General features: G+C 45.9%; 2 protein-coding genes across 5 annotated transcripts in view; both read right to left on the bottom strand.

Moving 5' to 3' along the window:
- The window catches only part of LOC308104861 (ankyrin repeat and SOCS box protein 12-like), a 396,083-nt gene that overhangs the window by 233,857 nt on the left and 144,727 nt on the right, over positions 1-17,499 (bottom strand). The gene's annotated exons all lie outside the window — the stretch shown is intronic.
- The window catches only part of tanc2b (tetratricopeptide repeat, ankyrin repeat and coiled-coil containing 2b), a 332,731-nt gene that overhangs the window by 210,169 nt on the left and 105,063 nt on the right, over positions 1-17,499 (bottom strand). For all 4 annotated transcript variants that reach the window (XM_080455415.1, XM_080455412.1, XM_080455411.1 and 1 more), the window contains exon 3: positions 13,908-14,004. In XM_080455415.1, coding sequence (XP_080311541.1) covers positions 13,908-13,974 — 67 coding nt within the window. In that variant the 5' untranslated portion in view covers positions 13,975-14,004. The remainder of the gene's footprint in view (positions 1-13,907; positions 14,005-17,499) is intronic.

Below are 17,499 nucleotides of genomic sequence, written 5' to 3' on the forward strand. Positions count from 1 at the left end.
TTGTACTTTACTTGAGTATTTCCAATTTCCAATACTTTTACTGCTACTCCACTACATCTCGGAGGCAAACATTGTACTTTTACTCCACTACATTTATTTGAAAACTTTAGTTACTAGTTACTTTTCAGATAAATTATGATATTGTGAAACATACATTAACCACTTTAGCCCTATTTTATACCTAGGCTATTTGAAAATAGCCGATCTATAAGCTCACAACGTGTCACATCGCGACGCGTTGTGAGCTTGTAGATCTGCTATTTAAAAAAAAAAAATTACTTTTACTTTTGGTACTTTAAGTACATTTTGATACTAATACTTTTGCACTTTTACTCAAGTGCATTTTGAATTCCGGGCTTTTACTTGTAACAGAGTACTTCTACATTGCAGTATTGATACTTTTACTTAAGTAAAACATTTCAGTACTTTTTCCACCACTGGCCAGTACAGATACAACAGCAGTGACAACAACACAGACATGTTTGTGGGGAGGAATCAGTTTGCACAACAACTAAATTGGGGAGAAAAGAGGTAAAAAGGATAAAGTCATCTGTAGTCGCAGCCCTTACTGTCATTGTACCACAGAATGCTCACTAGTGGCAGATGACCCACAATGCATTGGGCATTCCAGCGCTTACTCAGCGTAAAACGATACAAGCAATATGTATGTAAATGTGTGTGTGTCTGCTGTCTATTAACAACATATCCATAGGATAATTATTCATGTCTACCTCAGGGGAGTCGCATGGGCCTGAAAATGATAAGACGTTTAAACTCGTCTTGTGACACAAAGCAACACAACACAGACCATTTACAATCACAACCAAGGCATTTACAGTAGCAGGACCAGAGAGACTTAGAAATGTGCAAGATGTGAGTAAACAGTATGAACCATACTCAATAGATGACAGTAAACAGTATGAACCCTACTCAATAGATGACAGTAAACAGTATGAACCATACTCAATAGATGACAGTAAACAGTATGAACCATACTCAATAGATGACAGTAAACAGTATGAACCCTACTCAATAGATGACAGTAAACATTATGAACCCAACTCAATAGATGACAGTAAACAGTATGAACCCTACTCAATAGATGACAGTAAACATTATGAACCCAACTCAATAGATGACAGTAAACAGTATGAACCATACTCAATAGATGACAGTAAACAGTATGAACCATACTCAATAGATGACAGTAAACAGTATGAACCCTACTCACAAGTAAGACGCGCAAACGCGGGAAGCGTACGCAAAAAAAAATCTAAATAAAAAAAAGTTTAAAAAAAAAAAGTAACCAATAAAAAAAAATCTGCGTTAAAAGGAGCATCTTCGAAAAATACAAATTCACAAAAAAAAACTTTGAATGTTTTTGAACAATTCAACAAAGTGTTTGAAGTGCCTGTTTCACCCACTTCCGGGGTGATTTGTTCGGAGACCCCCACTTAGGGAGGGTAGAAAAAGTTTCGGAGCGATTCGGGCACTTTTCATTTAACATGGGGTTTCAACGGGGAGTTTTTAGGAGCCTTCTCCGGGGCGTGGCTTCCGGGGGAGGGGGCGGGCTTAAACGCAACCTTGACAGGTGTGTTCAGTTTTCAAAGAGCTTTCATTTGATGTATGGTACGTGACTGTAGCTGCTATATTTATCTCAGAGGAGCTGCACACAGGCAGTGCACACAGACACACAGAGACACACACAGAGACACACACACACAACCCGAGCACGGTTTCATAGTAAGCTCCACTTAAGCGGAGGCGCGCCTTCTTCCGCTGCGTTCGCAAACAGATGACAGTAAACAGTATGAACCCTACTCAACAGAAGGGTTAGGAAAAGACTAGTCCAGAATTCTTCTTTAAGTGTTTTTGTGTGTGCTTGTAGATCGGCTATTTTTCGGCTATTTTTCCCTATTCGACCGTACGGCAAAGTATATATAGGCATGAAGTGGTTGATTAGGTCTTCAACCTTTTCAGGCCAGGGACCCCCAAACTGATGGGGTGATGGAGCAGGGACCCCCTACCTCGTAGGGTAGGGGGTAGGCCACCACATATATCGTATAGTTATATATAAAATTGTGTTTTATATGAATAAACATGAACAAATGGTTGCCTGGAGCCTGCTCCTACCCACAGGTTGTCCCAGTAGGTGTGCAAAATACCTTTTCTTTCTCTACAAAATATGTATAAACATACCATGTTATTGTGCATTCAATACTAAGCTATTCAAATATGTCATGTTATGTTTAAAGACATATTGACATTTTTGGGAAAAAAATTTACATTTTTTTAAAAACTTTTTTTTTAAATCAAACAATTTCGCGGACCCCCTGCAGTACCTCCGCGGACCCCCTAGGGGTCGCGGACCCCCTGTTGAAGACCTCTGGATTAGAGGGATATGAGGGAGGGCTGAACTCAGATCCAGCTGCCCTCAGGGCGTCTAGCATCCATTTCCCCTGGCCTGACGTTCCAGTGTGACTGTGACCACCAGATCCTGATGAGACGCAGGTGTGTTCCCTGTGAGGGCAGAGTGACACTAACACCTCCTCCACACTGCATTAAGGCCCGGCCACGCTGTCAGTCAGTCAGTCATCGGGTCCAGGCACATCCCAGCTTTATTTGCTGAGCGCTAATTGGATTTTCTTTTTCCTTCTCCCACCGCGGCGGAAAATGAGCTGTCAATTAAGAGCCCCCACGATTAGACTGAAGCCGTTTGATTCCTGTCAAGGATGCCTGCCTGCCTTCACACATCTCCGCTCTCTGGAATGTTCCACCTCCACCATGGGTGAGGGGGGTGGGGGGGGGGTGTTATGATAACTGATCAGCTCTGGTGCACAGGTTGCAACTGGCAAGAATGGTCACAGTATCTGTTGTCAACAGGTACTACTACTATGTACCATGACAGTGTTTACACTAGGTAAGCAGCAGTGGTGAATATTAAGGAAAATAATAACGTGTGCTCAAAATATTTGGGGTATTTGTTTGTACTGTGTACTGTGTATATTGTTGTTGAAATCTGCCTGATAAGACAGAGCCATCTTCCATCATAATAAAAAAAAATCACACCCAGTGTGAAGTGGGCGGTGTGGTCACAGTGGTCTCATGTTTCACTAGCCAATCGTAGTCCTGAATAGACTGTGATTGGCCAATCACGGTGCAGGGTTAGGGGGGTACACTGGTAGCCAATCACAGCGCAGGGTTGGGGGGGTGCAAAGTCCAAACCTCACATATAGGGGCGGTTTCACCGCCCAAAAATCACACCCAGTGTGAAGTGGGCGGTGTGGTCACAGTGGTCATCACAGTGATGGAAGTTCACTTAAAGAAAAGTAATATTGTGGACCAACCATTGCACACCCCTAACTTAAAAAAACCCATAAATGTGTTTTTTTTAAGTGCATAGTCCTATTTATAGGGCTATGCACGTGTGTCATGTTTCACTAGCCAATCACAGTCCTGAATAGACTGTGATTGGCCAATCACGGTGCAGGGTTAGGGGGGTACACTGGTGGCCAATCACAGCGCAGGGTTGGGGGGGTGGAATGGGTGTCGATGTCCAAACCTCACATATAGGGGCGGTTTCACCGCCCAAAAAGTATAATAAAAAAGTAAATAAATAAACAATAATAATCAAACCAAATAGAACGGGTCCATTTGGTTCAATGACATACATGAAATACACTCTCACGGTTAAATTAACACTGAGGATTTGACAGTGTAGATTGGGGGTCCCAGAGATAAGAAAATGGTATCAAATGGGGGTCTGGGGACCGTGGCCTACTGCATAATCAAACCTGGGATCTTAGAAACTAAAAAGGTTTCTTTCTGCAGTCATAGAGACCAGCATTCCAGCATGAAGCCATCAAGGGGGCGTGGCCTCTCAAACCCAGAGAGGCCATTTTGGATCAATCAGGCCAGCATCCCCCCCGCCCCGCGGCACCCTGGGTAATGTCTCAGTGTTCATTAGGAAGCACTGAGGGGAGTCCCCTGGCATCAATAATACAACACACACACACACACACACACACACACACACACACACACACACACACACACACACACACACACACACACACACACACACACACACACACACAAAGTTCCTTTCATCTTGACTAACACACATCCTGATCCATCACATTAACACTCACACAGTCAAAGTCTTCATTTAACTCTCATCTCAACTCATTGCAGGGCAAAGAGGCCATTTTGCCTCGATAACCGATAAATCTAAACCAATATTTAGAACTTCATCTTACTCATCATGTAGGTTAACTCATTCACTGCCAGAGTAAATACATCAATAATTCAGCCACTGCCAGCGATTTTTTGTTTTCCTTACCTTCTCAACAAGACACTCAATGCCCAGCCCTCTAGCTGCATCATGGGGCTCAATGCTCTGCCCTCTAGCTGCATCATGGGGCTCAATGCTCTGCCCTCTAGCTGCATCATGGGGCTCAATGCCCTGCCCTCTAGCTGCATCATGGGGCTCAATGCTCTGCCCTCTAGCTGCATCATGGGGCTCAATGCTCTGCCCTCTAGCTGCATCATGGGGCTCAATGCTCTGCCCTCTAGCTGCATCATGGGGCTCAATGCCCTGCCCTCTAGCTGCATCATGGGGCTCAATGCTCTGCCCAGGCCTCTAGCTGCATCATGGGGCTCAATGCTCTGTCCTCTAGCTGCATCATGGGGCTCAATGCTCTGTCCTCTAGCTGCATCATGGGGCTCAATGCTCTGCCCTCTAGCTGCATCATGGGGCTCAATGCTCTGCCCTCTAGCTGCATCATGGGGCTCAATGCTCTGTCCTATAGCTGCATCATGGGGCTCAATGCTCTGCCCTATAGCTGCATCATGGGGCTCAATGCTCTGCCCTATAGCTGCATCATGGGGCTCAATGCTCTGCCCTCTAGCTGCATCATGGGCCTCAATAATCTGTCCTCTAGCTGCATCATGGGGCTCAATGCTCTGCCCTATAGCTGCATCATGGGCCTCAATGCTCTGCCCTCTAGCTGCATCATGGGGCTCAATGCTCTGTCCTCTAGCTGCATCATGGGGCTCAATGCTCTGTCCTCTAGCTGCATCATGGGGCTCAATGCTCTGCCCTCTAGCTGCATCATGGGGCTCAATGCTCTGCCCTCTAGCTGCATCATGGGGCTCAATGCTCTGTCCTCTAGCTGCATCATGGGGCTCAATGCTCTGCCCTCTAGCTGCATCATGGGCCTCAATAATCTGTCCTCTAGCTGCATCATGGGGCTCAATGCTCTGTCCTCTAGCTGCATCATGGGGCTCAATGCTCTGCCCTCTAGCTGCATCATGGGGCTCAATGCTCTGTCCTCTAGCTGCATCATGGGGCTCAATGCTCTGTCCTCTAGCTGCATCATGGGGCTCAATGCTCTGTCCTCTAGCTGCATCATGGGGCTCAATGCTCTGTCCTCTAGCTGCATCATGGGGCTCAATGCTCTGCCCTCTAGCTGCATCATGGGGCTCGATGCTCTGCCCTCTAGCTGCATCATGGGCCTCAATGCTCTGCCCTCTAGCTCAGAGGTATTCAACAGGGGGTCCGCGGAGGTACTGCAGGGGGTCCTCGAAATTGTTAAACAATATTTTGGTTTGAAAATAAATAAATAAAAAAATCCCTTTTTTCCCCCCAAAATGTCAAATTGTCGTTAAACATAACATGAATCCATAGCAAACAGATACATGGAGGCACAATGCACAATAACATGGTATGTTTATACATATTTTGTAGAGATTTTTTATTTTGCACACTACTGGGGCAGGTGCGTATAGGAGCAGGCAATATAAAACACAATTGTATACATAAATATACAATATATGTGGTAGCCCCCCCTACCCTACGAGATAGGGGGTCCCTGCTCCATCTCCCCATCAGTTTGGGGGTCCCTGGCCTGAAAAGGTTGAAGACCCCTGCTCTAGCTGCATCATGGGGCTCGATGCTCTGTCCTCTAGCTGCATCATGGGGCTCAATGCTCTGTCCTCTAGCTGCATCATGGGGCTCAATGCTCTGTCCTCTAGCTGCATCATGGGGCTCAATGCTCTGCCCTCTAGCTGCATCATGGGGCTCAATGCTCTGCCCTCTAGCTGCATCATGGGCCTCAATGCTCTGCCCTCTAGCTGCATCATGGGCCTCAATGCTCTGTCCTCTAGCTGCATCATGGGGCTCAATGCTCTGTCCTCTAGCTGCATCATGGGGCTCAATGCTCCCAACACGTCATGTAATCCAAGCACAACAGATGGGAGCCTTTTCAATTCATTCACATTTTGGCAACGCGCGCGCACGCGCGTGCGTGCGTGTGTGTGTGTGTGTGTGTTACTATACTTGTGTGAGGGCCAATTGTCCCCACAATTACAGTAGTTGTGAAGAACCATTTTCTTGGTGCTCACAAGATAAATGGTTGTTATATGTTTTTTATTTTATTTAGGCTTACACGTAGGAAAAGATTGAGGTTGGGGTGAGGGGGTTGGGATCATGTGACATTTAGGGCTGTTGGAATTACACCAACGTTGCTCACTGAAAATAGTCAATCTAAAAGCTTAGTAAGCTTGCAGATCGACTATTTTGGTCATTGGGGTTGAATAAAGGAAACAACTGTAAACGTGGCATTCCTAAATCGCCGTCCTCATAGTAATATGAACACAGTACTGAACACACACCCTGACTGAACCTCAACCAACACATTTACACTGGACTGTCTATCTGTCTGTCTCTGTACATCGTTGTCGTCGGGCAGAAACCTCTTATCTCCATATTCTAACCTTTGTGTTTTCTCATAAATTAACTACAGCCACACAAAGGCACCAAAAGTAGCAGATCTACGGCCGCGGACGGCTGGCATAGCGGTCCGGGCACCAAGGAGCTAATGACAGCCTGACAGCATGTCGCGGGTTCGAATCCCGTTCCCGACGACCTCTGCTACGTGTCACTCCTCATCTCTCCGTCAGTCTACTGTAGGGGTGATGCAACTTTGATGATGCAGAGGGCCACTATTTCCACTCCACTCCAGAGGGCCACTATTTCCACTCTCACTCCAGAGGGCCACTATTTACACTCTCACTCCAGAGGGCCACTATTTACACTCTCACTCCAGAGGGACACTATTTACACTCTCACTCCAGAGGGACACTATTTACACTCTCACTCCAGAGGGACACTATTTACACTCTCACTCCAGAGGGCCACTATTTACACTCTCACTCCAGAGGGACACTATTTCCACTCTCACTCCAGAGGGACACTATTTCCACTCTCACTCCAGAGGGCCACTATTTCCACTCTCACTCCAGAGGGCCACTATTTACACTCTCACTCCAGAGGGCCACTATTTCCACTCTCACTCCAGAGGGCCACTATTTCCACTCTCACTCCAGAGGGCCACTATTTACACTCTCACTCCAGAGGGCCACTATTTACACTCTCACTCCAGAGGGCCACTATTTACACTCTCACTCCAGAGGGGCCACATTGCATATACTGTCGGGTCATCCTATGTCACACAAAAGTAGCAAAAATAGCAGCTCTACAACCTCAAAAGAGATTTCAGCCCGTAGATTGCTTGTAGATCTGTTATTTTTGCTATTTTCTTTATCGGAATTCAGATATTTTTTTGTTGCTATTTCTGAATTGGAATCCTGAAAAGTATCATTTGTATTTAATTTCAAATGCATTTAGTTATACTTATGTTAACTTTATGAACTTAAATACAAATACATTGGACATAAAAAAGACAATAGACTTTTAATACTAGTCATTAAGCTACTAATATAGATTAATTATTTAATTAAAATGGGTCATGTTTGCATGTTTGGAACTGTAACAGCTGAAATCAATAATATATCAGTATTGATATCAGTATTCTGATATTAACCTGCAGGCCGCATTTAGTGAAGGTGGGGGCCGCATGTGGCCCCCGGACCGCCAGTTGCCCATTTATGGTATATCAAATAAAGGCAGAAAAAGCCAAAAATATATATATTTTTAAAGAAGAAAAAAAAGTAGCAGATCTACAAGCTCGAAACGCGTCACTTCGCGCCGCGTTTCGAGCTTGTAGATCTGCTACTTTTGCTGCTTTTGAATTTGATAACATATGACATAATGTTTTGGATCATGAGGTTTCCACCCGACAGAGACAATATCTTTTTTTTTTTTCTGAAGCAGCTTAAAAGTGTGGGGGACATCAGATCAGATTAAACGTGTTCACCAGTGAACTGCAATCTCTTCACATCTTGAATGGGATGTGATTACGCTCCGCTCTGGCGTAGTCTGCAGGATGAATGACAACTAATAGCTAATCATGATGATAGCGGCTTAGCGCGTAGGCGTACAAGGGGTGGGGGGCGTCTTTTATTCCGGGGGGGGGAAGGCGAGACCAATGCTGGGAGATCCCAGAAGTGGAGACTAATGCCGAAAAATATCTACCAGCTGACAACGCGTCGCGGATGCGATGCGTTGTCAGCTTGTAGATCGGCTATTTTCCGGCGCATGACAACGCCACAATAAATCCAGGCGTCACTTCAATTCAGTTGATCAGACCTCCTTATCGGCGCAATTCAATTAGCCTAGGCTAGGCTGGGTCGTTAATTGAATCGTGCCTTGCTGAATCGTGGCCTTATCGACTCGCCCCCGTGCTGGCGGCTTGATAAGGCACGGTGCTTCTGTTGTTTTGCCGTTCAATGCGGAGCGACGGCGACGGTGAGCGTTGGGAGGCAGATGAGCGTTGGGAGGCAGATGAGCGTTGGGAGGCAGATGAGCGTTGGAGGCAGATGCCTCCACAGATCGTGGCTTTGCGAAGCGCGACGGAGAAACAGGGTTAATTGAGCGTGGGGGAGGGGGGGGATTTAGGAGAGACGGCGTTGGTTAACATGACAGAGCAAAACAATAAGGAAGGAATGAAACTAATGTAAAAAAAACATTTTGGACCAAAACACTTCACTAGAAGACTGTTACTCCATGTTGATGTTCGGACCTCAAAAGTATAGTATACCTGCGCACGCACGCTCGTGCACACACACGCGAACACACACACACACACACACACACACACACACAGAGTATTTGTAAAGCCAGGATTCTCCTTGCAGCAGAACATCAAAGCTGGTTGAATATCTTCCTATCGAACCATCTCACACTGGCATCAAACACACAGCTTAGCAGCCAGCTCATGATCTCACGCACACACACACGCACACGCACACACACACACACACACACACACACACACACACACACACACACACACACACACACACACACACAGTATATCCATTAAGTATCAAGTACCAATAACACAAAGGTAGTAGGTTCTCTAGCCTGAAGCTGTGTGGAGCTTCAGGCTGAAATTGTCTCCAGTGTCGGCGATTACAAAGGGGGAGGGGATTTGAATTTCCCTAAACCAATCACAAGAGATCCACGGATCCGCCTACATCTGACGTGATCGCACAGCTTGCTTTAGCAGATATTCGCTGATTGGCTTGTCGTTAGACCCACCCCCACCTCCGACTCTCATTGGACGGTGCTTTTTGTACCGAATAAATCCTATAGGTTCACATTTCAACACCAGACCAAGAGGGGAGGTCCACTCAGAGAGTGGGCGGGGTCTATGGTCTGGAACCAGGCTAGAAGTTCTCTGTTCCAAGTAAAGGTCATGTGAGTTTAAAAGCACAAAAGCATCGGCGTCAGAATATACTTAAAAAAACTAAGTATACAAGTAAAAGTACCAAAACATTTTTTTTGGGGGGGGAAATTAGCCGATCTACAAGCTGACAACGTGTTGAATGACTCGCATCGCGAGGTGTTGTGAGCTTGTAGATCGGCTGCAAATAGTACACAATAGGGCTTAATTGGTTAACCCATTAATACCTGGAACTGTGTCATTTTTTGATTTGAGCTAAAAAGCATTATTTTACACTTTAGGCTATTCAAAAATAGCAGATATACAAGCTCATAGCGCGGCACCGAGTGCCGCGCTACGAGCTTGTATATCTGCTATTTTTGAAAAATCATGAAAATGTGTGCAAATCTTTGAACATAATATATTTTTAAAGCGAACATTTTTAACTCAAATCTTTGCTTCTGGGGGTCCCTGGAACAAAATATTTTGATTGGGGTCTGCGGCCAAATACATGTAATTTTTTTTCCTTTTTGTTACCTTTTTTTTCCTTTTTTTAATTTTGGGGGTCCTTGACATGAAAAAGATTGAGCACCACTGATATAGAAACATACGTTTTTCAGAAAACTGTTGAGATTTAGGAGACATGTAGTCGGCTTCAGGTCTCAATGGGTTAATGTATGTTTTGTACCAATAATCTAGATATGCAAAGTAACGAGTAACTAAAGCTGAAGAATGTATTGTAGTGGAGTAAAAAGTACAATATGTGCCTCTGAGATGAAAACAATCAAGTAAATACTACAAAATACATGAGTACATTGAGTAAATGTACTTGTAGTTACATGTGAATACAAAGGGTCTGTTTTCAAAGAGACACATCCTCCCTCCTTCCTCCACGGCCCTCCAGCGCCACCTGTCTGTCGTGGGCCGGTAGTGATTCTGTTAGACCTTGGTCTGTCCTTTAGACTGGAGGCGTGGATTTACAACCCCCACACACACACACACACACACACACACATAATGGGCTGTGTGTGCGTCTCTGTGTGTGTGTGTGTGTGTGTGTGTGTGTGTGTGTTGTGGTGTTAGACACAGACAGTGAAAGCAGTGAATAAAGGCTTCCAGCAAAGCGGCAGATAGCATAGCAACGCCCTGAGAGCCTTCTGTAGCCCTTCACTCCCCCTGCGGGCCTCTGCACTACTCTACACACACACACACACATACACATACACATACACACACACACACACACACAGGGTGTGCATACGTGTGTATGAACACTCTGGACACGGTCAGGCATACATATTTGAGGCGTGATGATGACGTCACAGAGGCACAGCCACCAAGTGCTGTCCCATTTCACAGGCACAACGTGTGCCCTACGTGCCCTCCACAGGGCAGCACCCTACCTACCCACCCTACCTACCCACCCTACTTACCCACCCTACCTACCCACCCTACTTACCCACCCTACCTACCCACCCTACTTACCCACCCTACTTACCCACCCTACCTACCCACCCTACCTTCCCACCCTACTTACCCACCCTACTTACCCACCCTACCTACCCACCCTACTTACCCACCCTACTTACCCACCCTACCTACCCACCCTACTTACCCACCCTACTTACCCACCCTACCTTCCCACCCTACCTACCCACCCTACTTACCCACCCTACTTACCCACCCTACCTACCCACCCTACTTACCCACCCTACTTACCCACCCTACTTACCCACCCTACCTACCCACCCTACCTTCCCACCCTACTTACCCACCCTACTTACCCACCCTACCTACCCACCCTACTTACCCACCCTACCTACCCACCCTACTTACCCACCCTACTTACCCACCCTACCTACCCACCCTACTTACCCACCCTACTTACCCACCCTACCTACCCACCCTACTTACCCACCCTACCTACCCACCCTACCTACCCACCCTACCTACCCACCCTACTTACCCACTCTACCTACCCACCCTACTTACCCACCCTACCTACCCACCCTACTTACCCACCCTAACTACCTACCCACCCTACCTACCCACCCTACCTACCCACCCTACTTACCCACCCTACCTACCCACCCTACCTACCCACCCTACCTACCCACCCTACCTACCCACCCTACCTACCCACCCTACTTACCCACCCTACCTACTCACCCTACCCACCCACCCTACCTACCCACCCTACCCAGGACCGTGGTGGAAGAAGTACATTGAGTAAATGTACTTGTAGTTACATGTGAATACAAAGGGTCTGTTTTCAAAGAGACACATCCTCCCTCCTTCCTCCACGGCCCTCCAGCGCCACCTGTCTGTCGTGGGCCGGTAGTGATTCTGTTAGACCTTGGTCTGTCCTTTAGACTGGAGGCGTGGATTTACAACCCCCACACACACACACACACACACACACACATAATGGGCTGTGTGTGCGTCTCTGTGTGTGTGTGTGTGTGTGTGTGTGTGTGTGTGTTGTGGTGTTAGACACAGACAGTGAAAGCAGTGAATAAAGGCTTCCAGCAAAGCGGCAGATAGCATAGCAACGCCCTGAGAGCCTTCTGTAGCCCTTCACTCCCCCTGCGGGCCTCTGCACTACTCTACACACACACACACACATACACATACACATACACACACACACACACACACAGGGTGTGCATACGTGTGTATGAACACTCTGGACACGGTCAGGCATACATATTTGAGGCGTGATGATGACGTCACAGAGGCACAGCCACCAAGTGCTGTCCCATTTCACAGGCACAACGTGTGCCCTACGTGCCCTCCACAGGGCAGCACCCTACCTACCCACCCTACCTACCCACCCTACTTACCCACCCTACCTACCCACCCTACTTACCCACCCTACCTACCCACCCTACTTACCCACCCTACCTACCCACCCTACTTACCCACCCTACTTACCCACCCTACCTACCCACCCTACTTACCCACCCTACTTACCCACCCTACCTACCCACCCTACTTACCCACCCTACCTACCCACCCTACCTACCCACCCTACCTACCCACCCTACTTACCCACTCTACCTACCCACCCTACTTACCCACCCTACCTACCCACCCTACTTACCCACCCTAACTACCTACCCACCCTACCTACCCACCCTACCTACCCACCCTACTTACCCACCCTACCTACCCACCCTACCTACCCACCCTACCTACCCACCCTACTTACCCACCCTACCTACCCACCCTACCTACCCACCCTACTTACCCACCCTACCTACTCACCCTACCCACCCACCCTACCTACCCACCCTACCCAGGACCGTGGTGGAAGAAGTACTCACACTGTGTACTTAGGTAAAAGTAGCAATACCACAATGTAGAAATACTTTGTTACAAGTAAAAGTACCTGTATTCAAAATGTGCGATTTCCGCCCGACAGCAACGCTGTAATGTTTTAGTGCTAGCAGTCTGTAGGCCATGAGCCTGTAGTCAGTGTGAAATGTTCATCAGAATGTTCAGTTCTCCACCTCACCAACATGAAAAGGCTTCTCTCTCTCAGCAGGACTGTATGCAGCCAACACTACTTTATACACATATAGATGAAATCAACTAATACAATTAGTATATCATTTGACACATTTGAGACAAACATGTGAAATGGGACATTCTGCATACTGAGTATTTGTACTATTGATACTTTACATTTAGATGCCAATACCTTTGTATTTTCTCTCAGGTAAAATGATGACTACAGGGCTTTCCCTCGTAACAGAGTATCTCTACACTGTGGTGATGATACAGTAGTTTGTACTGTAGGTAAAACATTGTGTTAATGCTACTGTACTTATACAGTAGGTAGAACATTGTGTTAATGCTACTGTACTTATACAGTAGGTAGAACACTGGGAGTTGCAGAGACAGGATTCCATTCATTAGACAGAGTCTCACAGCCACATCAAAGACATGAGTCCCTGCAGAAACAGGATGTTTGAACACTCCACAGACACCGTGCAGGTTGAGTCATGGCATGTGTGTGTGTGTGTGTCTGTGTGTGTGTGTGTGTGTGTGTGTGTGTGTGTGTGTGTGTGTGTGTGTGTGTGTGTGTGTGTGTGTGTGTGTGTGTGTGTGTGTGTGTGTGAAATGCGTGCTCTTATGTGTGCGTGCGTGCGTGCGCTCATGCGTGTGAGTGTGCGTGCGTGAGTGCGTGAGTGCGCGCGCGTGTGTGTGTGTGTGTGTGTGTGTGTGTGTGTGTGTGTGTGTGTGTGTGTGTGTTGCGTAGTCAGAGAGACTCACCACTGCTCCTACTCTTGCGGTTGGCCTTCCCGCCCGTCAGAAGCATCTTCAAGCTGTTCCTGAACATGGCTGCAGCTGCAACGCTTTACACAGCAACCTGGAGACACAAGACACTTAACGTTAACTCAACACTCTACACAGCAACCTGGAGACACACAACACTTAATGTTAACTCAACGCTCTACACAGCAACCTGGAGACACACAACACTTAATGTTAACTCAACGCTCTACACAGCAACCTGGAGACACACAACACTTAAAGTTAACTCAACACTCTACACAGCAACCTGGAGACACACAACACTTAATGTTAACTCAACACTCTACACAACCTGGAGACACAAGACACTTAACGTTAACTCAACACTCTACACAGCAACCTGGAGACACATAATCTCTCAAGAACAGATTCTGCTCTGCGTTGGAATCTGTCGTGAAGGCTCGTCATAACATGTACGCACTGGGCTACAAGTGGGCGTGCCTTCAGATCAGGAAGCAGGCCGCGCTTTACCCAATCAAATGTAGTGGGCGGGATTCACGTGTCCGTCGATCTTTCCCCCTCGAAACAAACCCAAACTAATTTAACAATAGCGTCCGCGGAGCAGACAAAACCACGGAAAGATATTCACATTTTAACTTACTCTTTCATCATAGAAACAAGTGGGCTTATAACCAAAACGTTCTCTGGGAGAAGTGGTGTTAGTGTTCCGTGTAGAAATATTGTTAGTGGGAATGAATACATAGTGGCACCACCGGAAGTGAAAGCTGAAGGCAGACCAAAACCCTGGTTTCCTTTGCGCACGGGTGCTACGTCGCCATTGTCCCAGAGCCAGTGAGAGATAGTACAAACAGCAGAGGGCGCTGTTTTTCATTCTCCCTGGCTCTGGGTTCCCAGATTGGGAGACACAAGACACTTAATGTTAACTCAACACTCTACACAGCAACCTAGAGACACAAGACACTTAACGTTAACTCAACACTCTACACAGCAACCTGGAGACACACAACACTTAACGTTAACTCAACACTCTACACAGCAACCTGGAGACACACAACACTTAACGTTAACTCAACACTCTACAAAGCAACCTGGAGACACACAACACTTAATGTTAACTCAACACTCTACACAGCAACCTGGAGACACACAACACTTAATGTTAACTCAACAATCTACACAGCAACCTGGAGACAACACTTAATGTTAACTCAACACTCTACACAACCTGGAGACACACAACACTTAAGGTTAACTCAACACTCTACACAGCAACCTGGAGACACAAGACACTTAACGTTAACTCAACACTCTACACAGCAACCTGGAGACACAAGACACTTAACGTTAACTCAACACTCTACACAGCAACCTGGAGACACAAGACACTTAACGTTAACTCAACACTCTACACAGCAACCTGGAGACACAAGACACTTAACGTTAACTCAACACTCTACACAGCAACCTGGAGACACACAACACTTAACGTTAACTCAACACTCTACACAGCAACCTGGAGACACAAGACACTTAACGTTAACTCAACACTCTACACAACCTGGAGACACACAACACTTAAGGTTAACTCAACACTCTACACAGCAACCTGGAGACACACAACACTTAACGTTAACTCAACACTCTACACAGCAACCTGGAGACATGAAAACACCTGATCAACACTCTACACAGCATGGAGACACTAAACACCTGATCAACACTCTACACAGCATGGAGACTAAACACCTGATCAACACTCTACACAGCATGGAGACTAAACACCTGATCAACACTCTACACAGCATGGACACTAAACACCTGATCAACACTCTACACAGCATGGAGACACTAAACACCTGATCAACACTCTACACAGCATGGACACTAAACACCTGATCAACACTCTACACAGCATGGAGACTAAACACCTGATCAACACTCTACACAGCATGGAGACTAAACACCTGATCAACACTCTACACAGCATGGAGACTAAACACCTGATCAACACTCTACACAGCATGGAGACTAAACACCTGATCAACACTCTACACAGCATGGAGACTAAACACCTGATCAACACTCTACACAGCATGGAGACTAAACACCTGATCAACACTCTACACAGCATGGACACTAAACACCTGATCAACACTCTACACAGCATGGAGACACTAAACACCTGATCAACACTCTACACAGCATGGAGACACTAAACACCTGATCAACACTCTACACAGCATGGACACTAAACACCTGATCAACACTCTACACAGCATGGACACTAAACACCTGATCAACACTCTACACAGCATGGAGACACTAAACACCTGATCAACACTCTACACAGCATGGAGACACTAAACACCTGATCAACACTCTACACAGCATGGAGACACTAAACACCTGATCAACACTCTACACAGCATGGACACTAAACACCTGATCAACACTCTACACAGCATGGAGACACTAAACACCTGATCAACACTCTACAAAAACATATGGAAGTTCTCATTCTACTACTCTGCCACCATAATGTGGAATGTCCTGAACACCATCCATTAAAGGATGTGAATCACTGGTTTCTTTAAAAACTGTACCTGAAATAAACATCTATCAAAAAGCGTTGAAGACCCCTTTCTCTATAAGATACTGAACATAACCAAATGGAACCTTTCGTTTCACAGTTACAATAACACAGAGGACTATGTCACAGACAGGTCAAACACAGGACAATGTAATAATGTAGGATTTTAATTAAATAGGCAAGGAGTCAGCTACCCCCGTCCCCCCGCCCCCCCCCCCCCGTCCAGACTGACGCCCCGGGACTTCGTTAGTCCAACGTAGGAGAACCTTAAAAAACGAGGAGATGATTGCTTGGATTTTGCCATGTCATAAAAAAGAAAACCTCAGGGTAAGAGAGAGACAGAGAGAGAGAAAGAATTCAAATGAAAATGCCTCCATGTAGAACTAATCTAATGGTCTGACTTCAAGCAGCCATGGCTGACTCACTGCCTGGCCTCTGGCACACGCACACTGCTCCCACACACCATTATGACTCATACCTAAAATACATTTCATACAAAAATACTTAAAGGTGCAGCAGATATTTGTTTTGCCAAAAATAACTGTTAAATATGTTAAATAGCTCTATATTGTGATAGTAATCATTACTATAGTGTGTTTGTTCAGTAACAGTGTTAAATAGCTCTATATTGTGATAGTAATCATTGCTATAGAGTGTTTGTTCAGTAACAGTGTTAAATAGCTCTATATTGTGATAGTAATCATTACTATAGAGTGTTTGTTCAGTAACAGTGTTAAATAGCTCTATATTGTGATAGTAATCATTACTATAGAGTGTGTGTTCAGTAACAGTGTTAAATAGCTCTATATTGTGATAGTAATCATTGCTATAGAGTGTTTGTTCAGTAACAGTGTTAAATAGCTCTATATTGTGATAGTAATCATTACTATAGAGTGTGTGTTCAGTAACAGTGTTAAATAGCTCTATATTGTGATAGTAATCATTACTATAGAGTGTTTGTTCAGTAACAGTGTTAAATAGCTCTATATTGTGATAGTA

This window comes from Gymnoscopelus braueri (genome assembly GCF_963280865.1).
Source record: "Gymnoscopelus braueri genome assembly, chromosome: 17".
NCBI classification, from domain to species: domain Eukaryota; kingdom Metazoa; phylum Chordata; class Actinopteri; order Myctophiformes; family Myctophidae; genus Gymnoscopelus; species Gymnoscopelus braueri.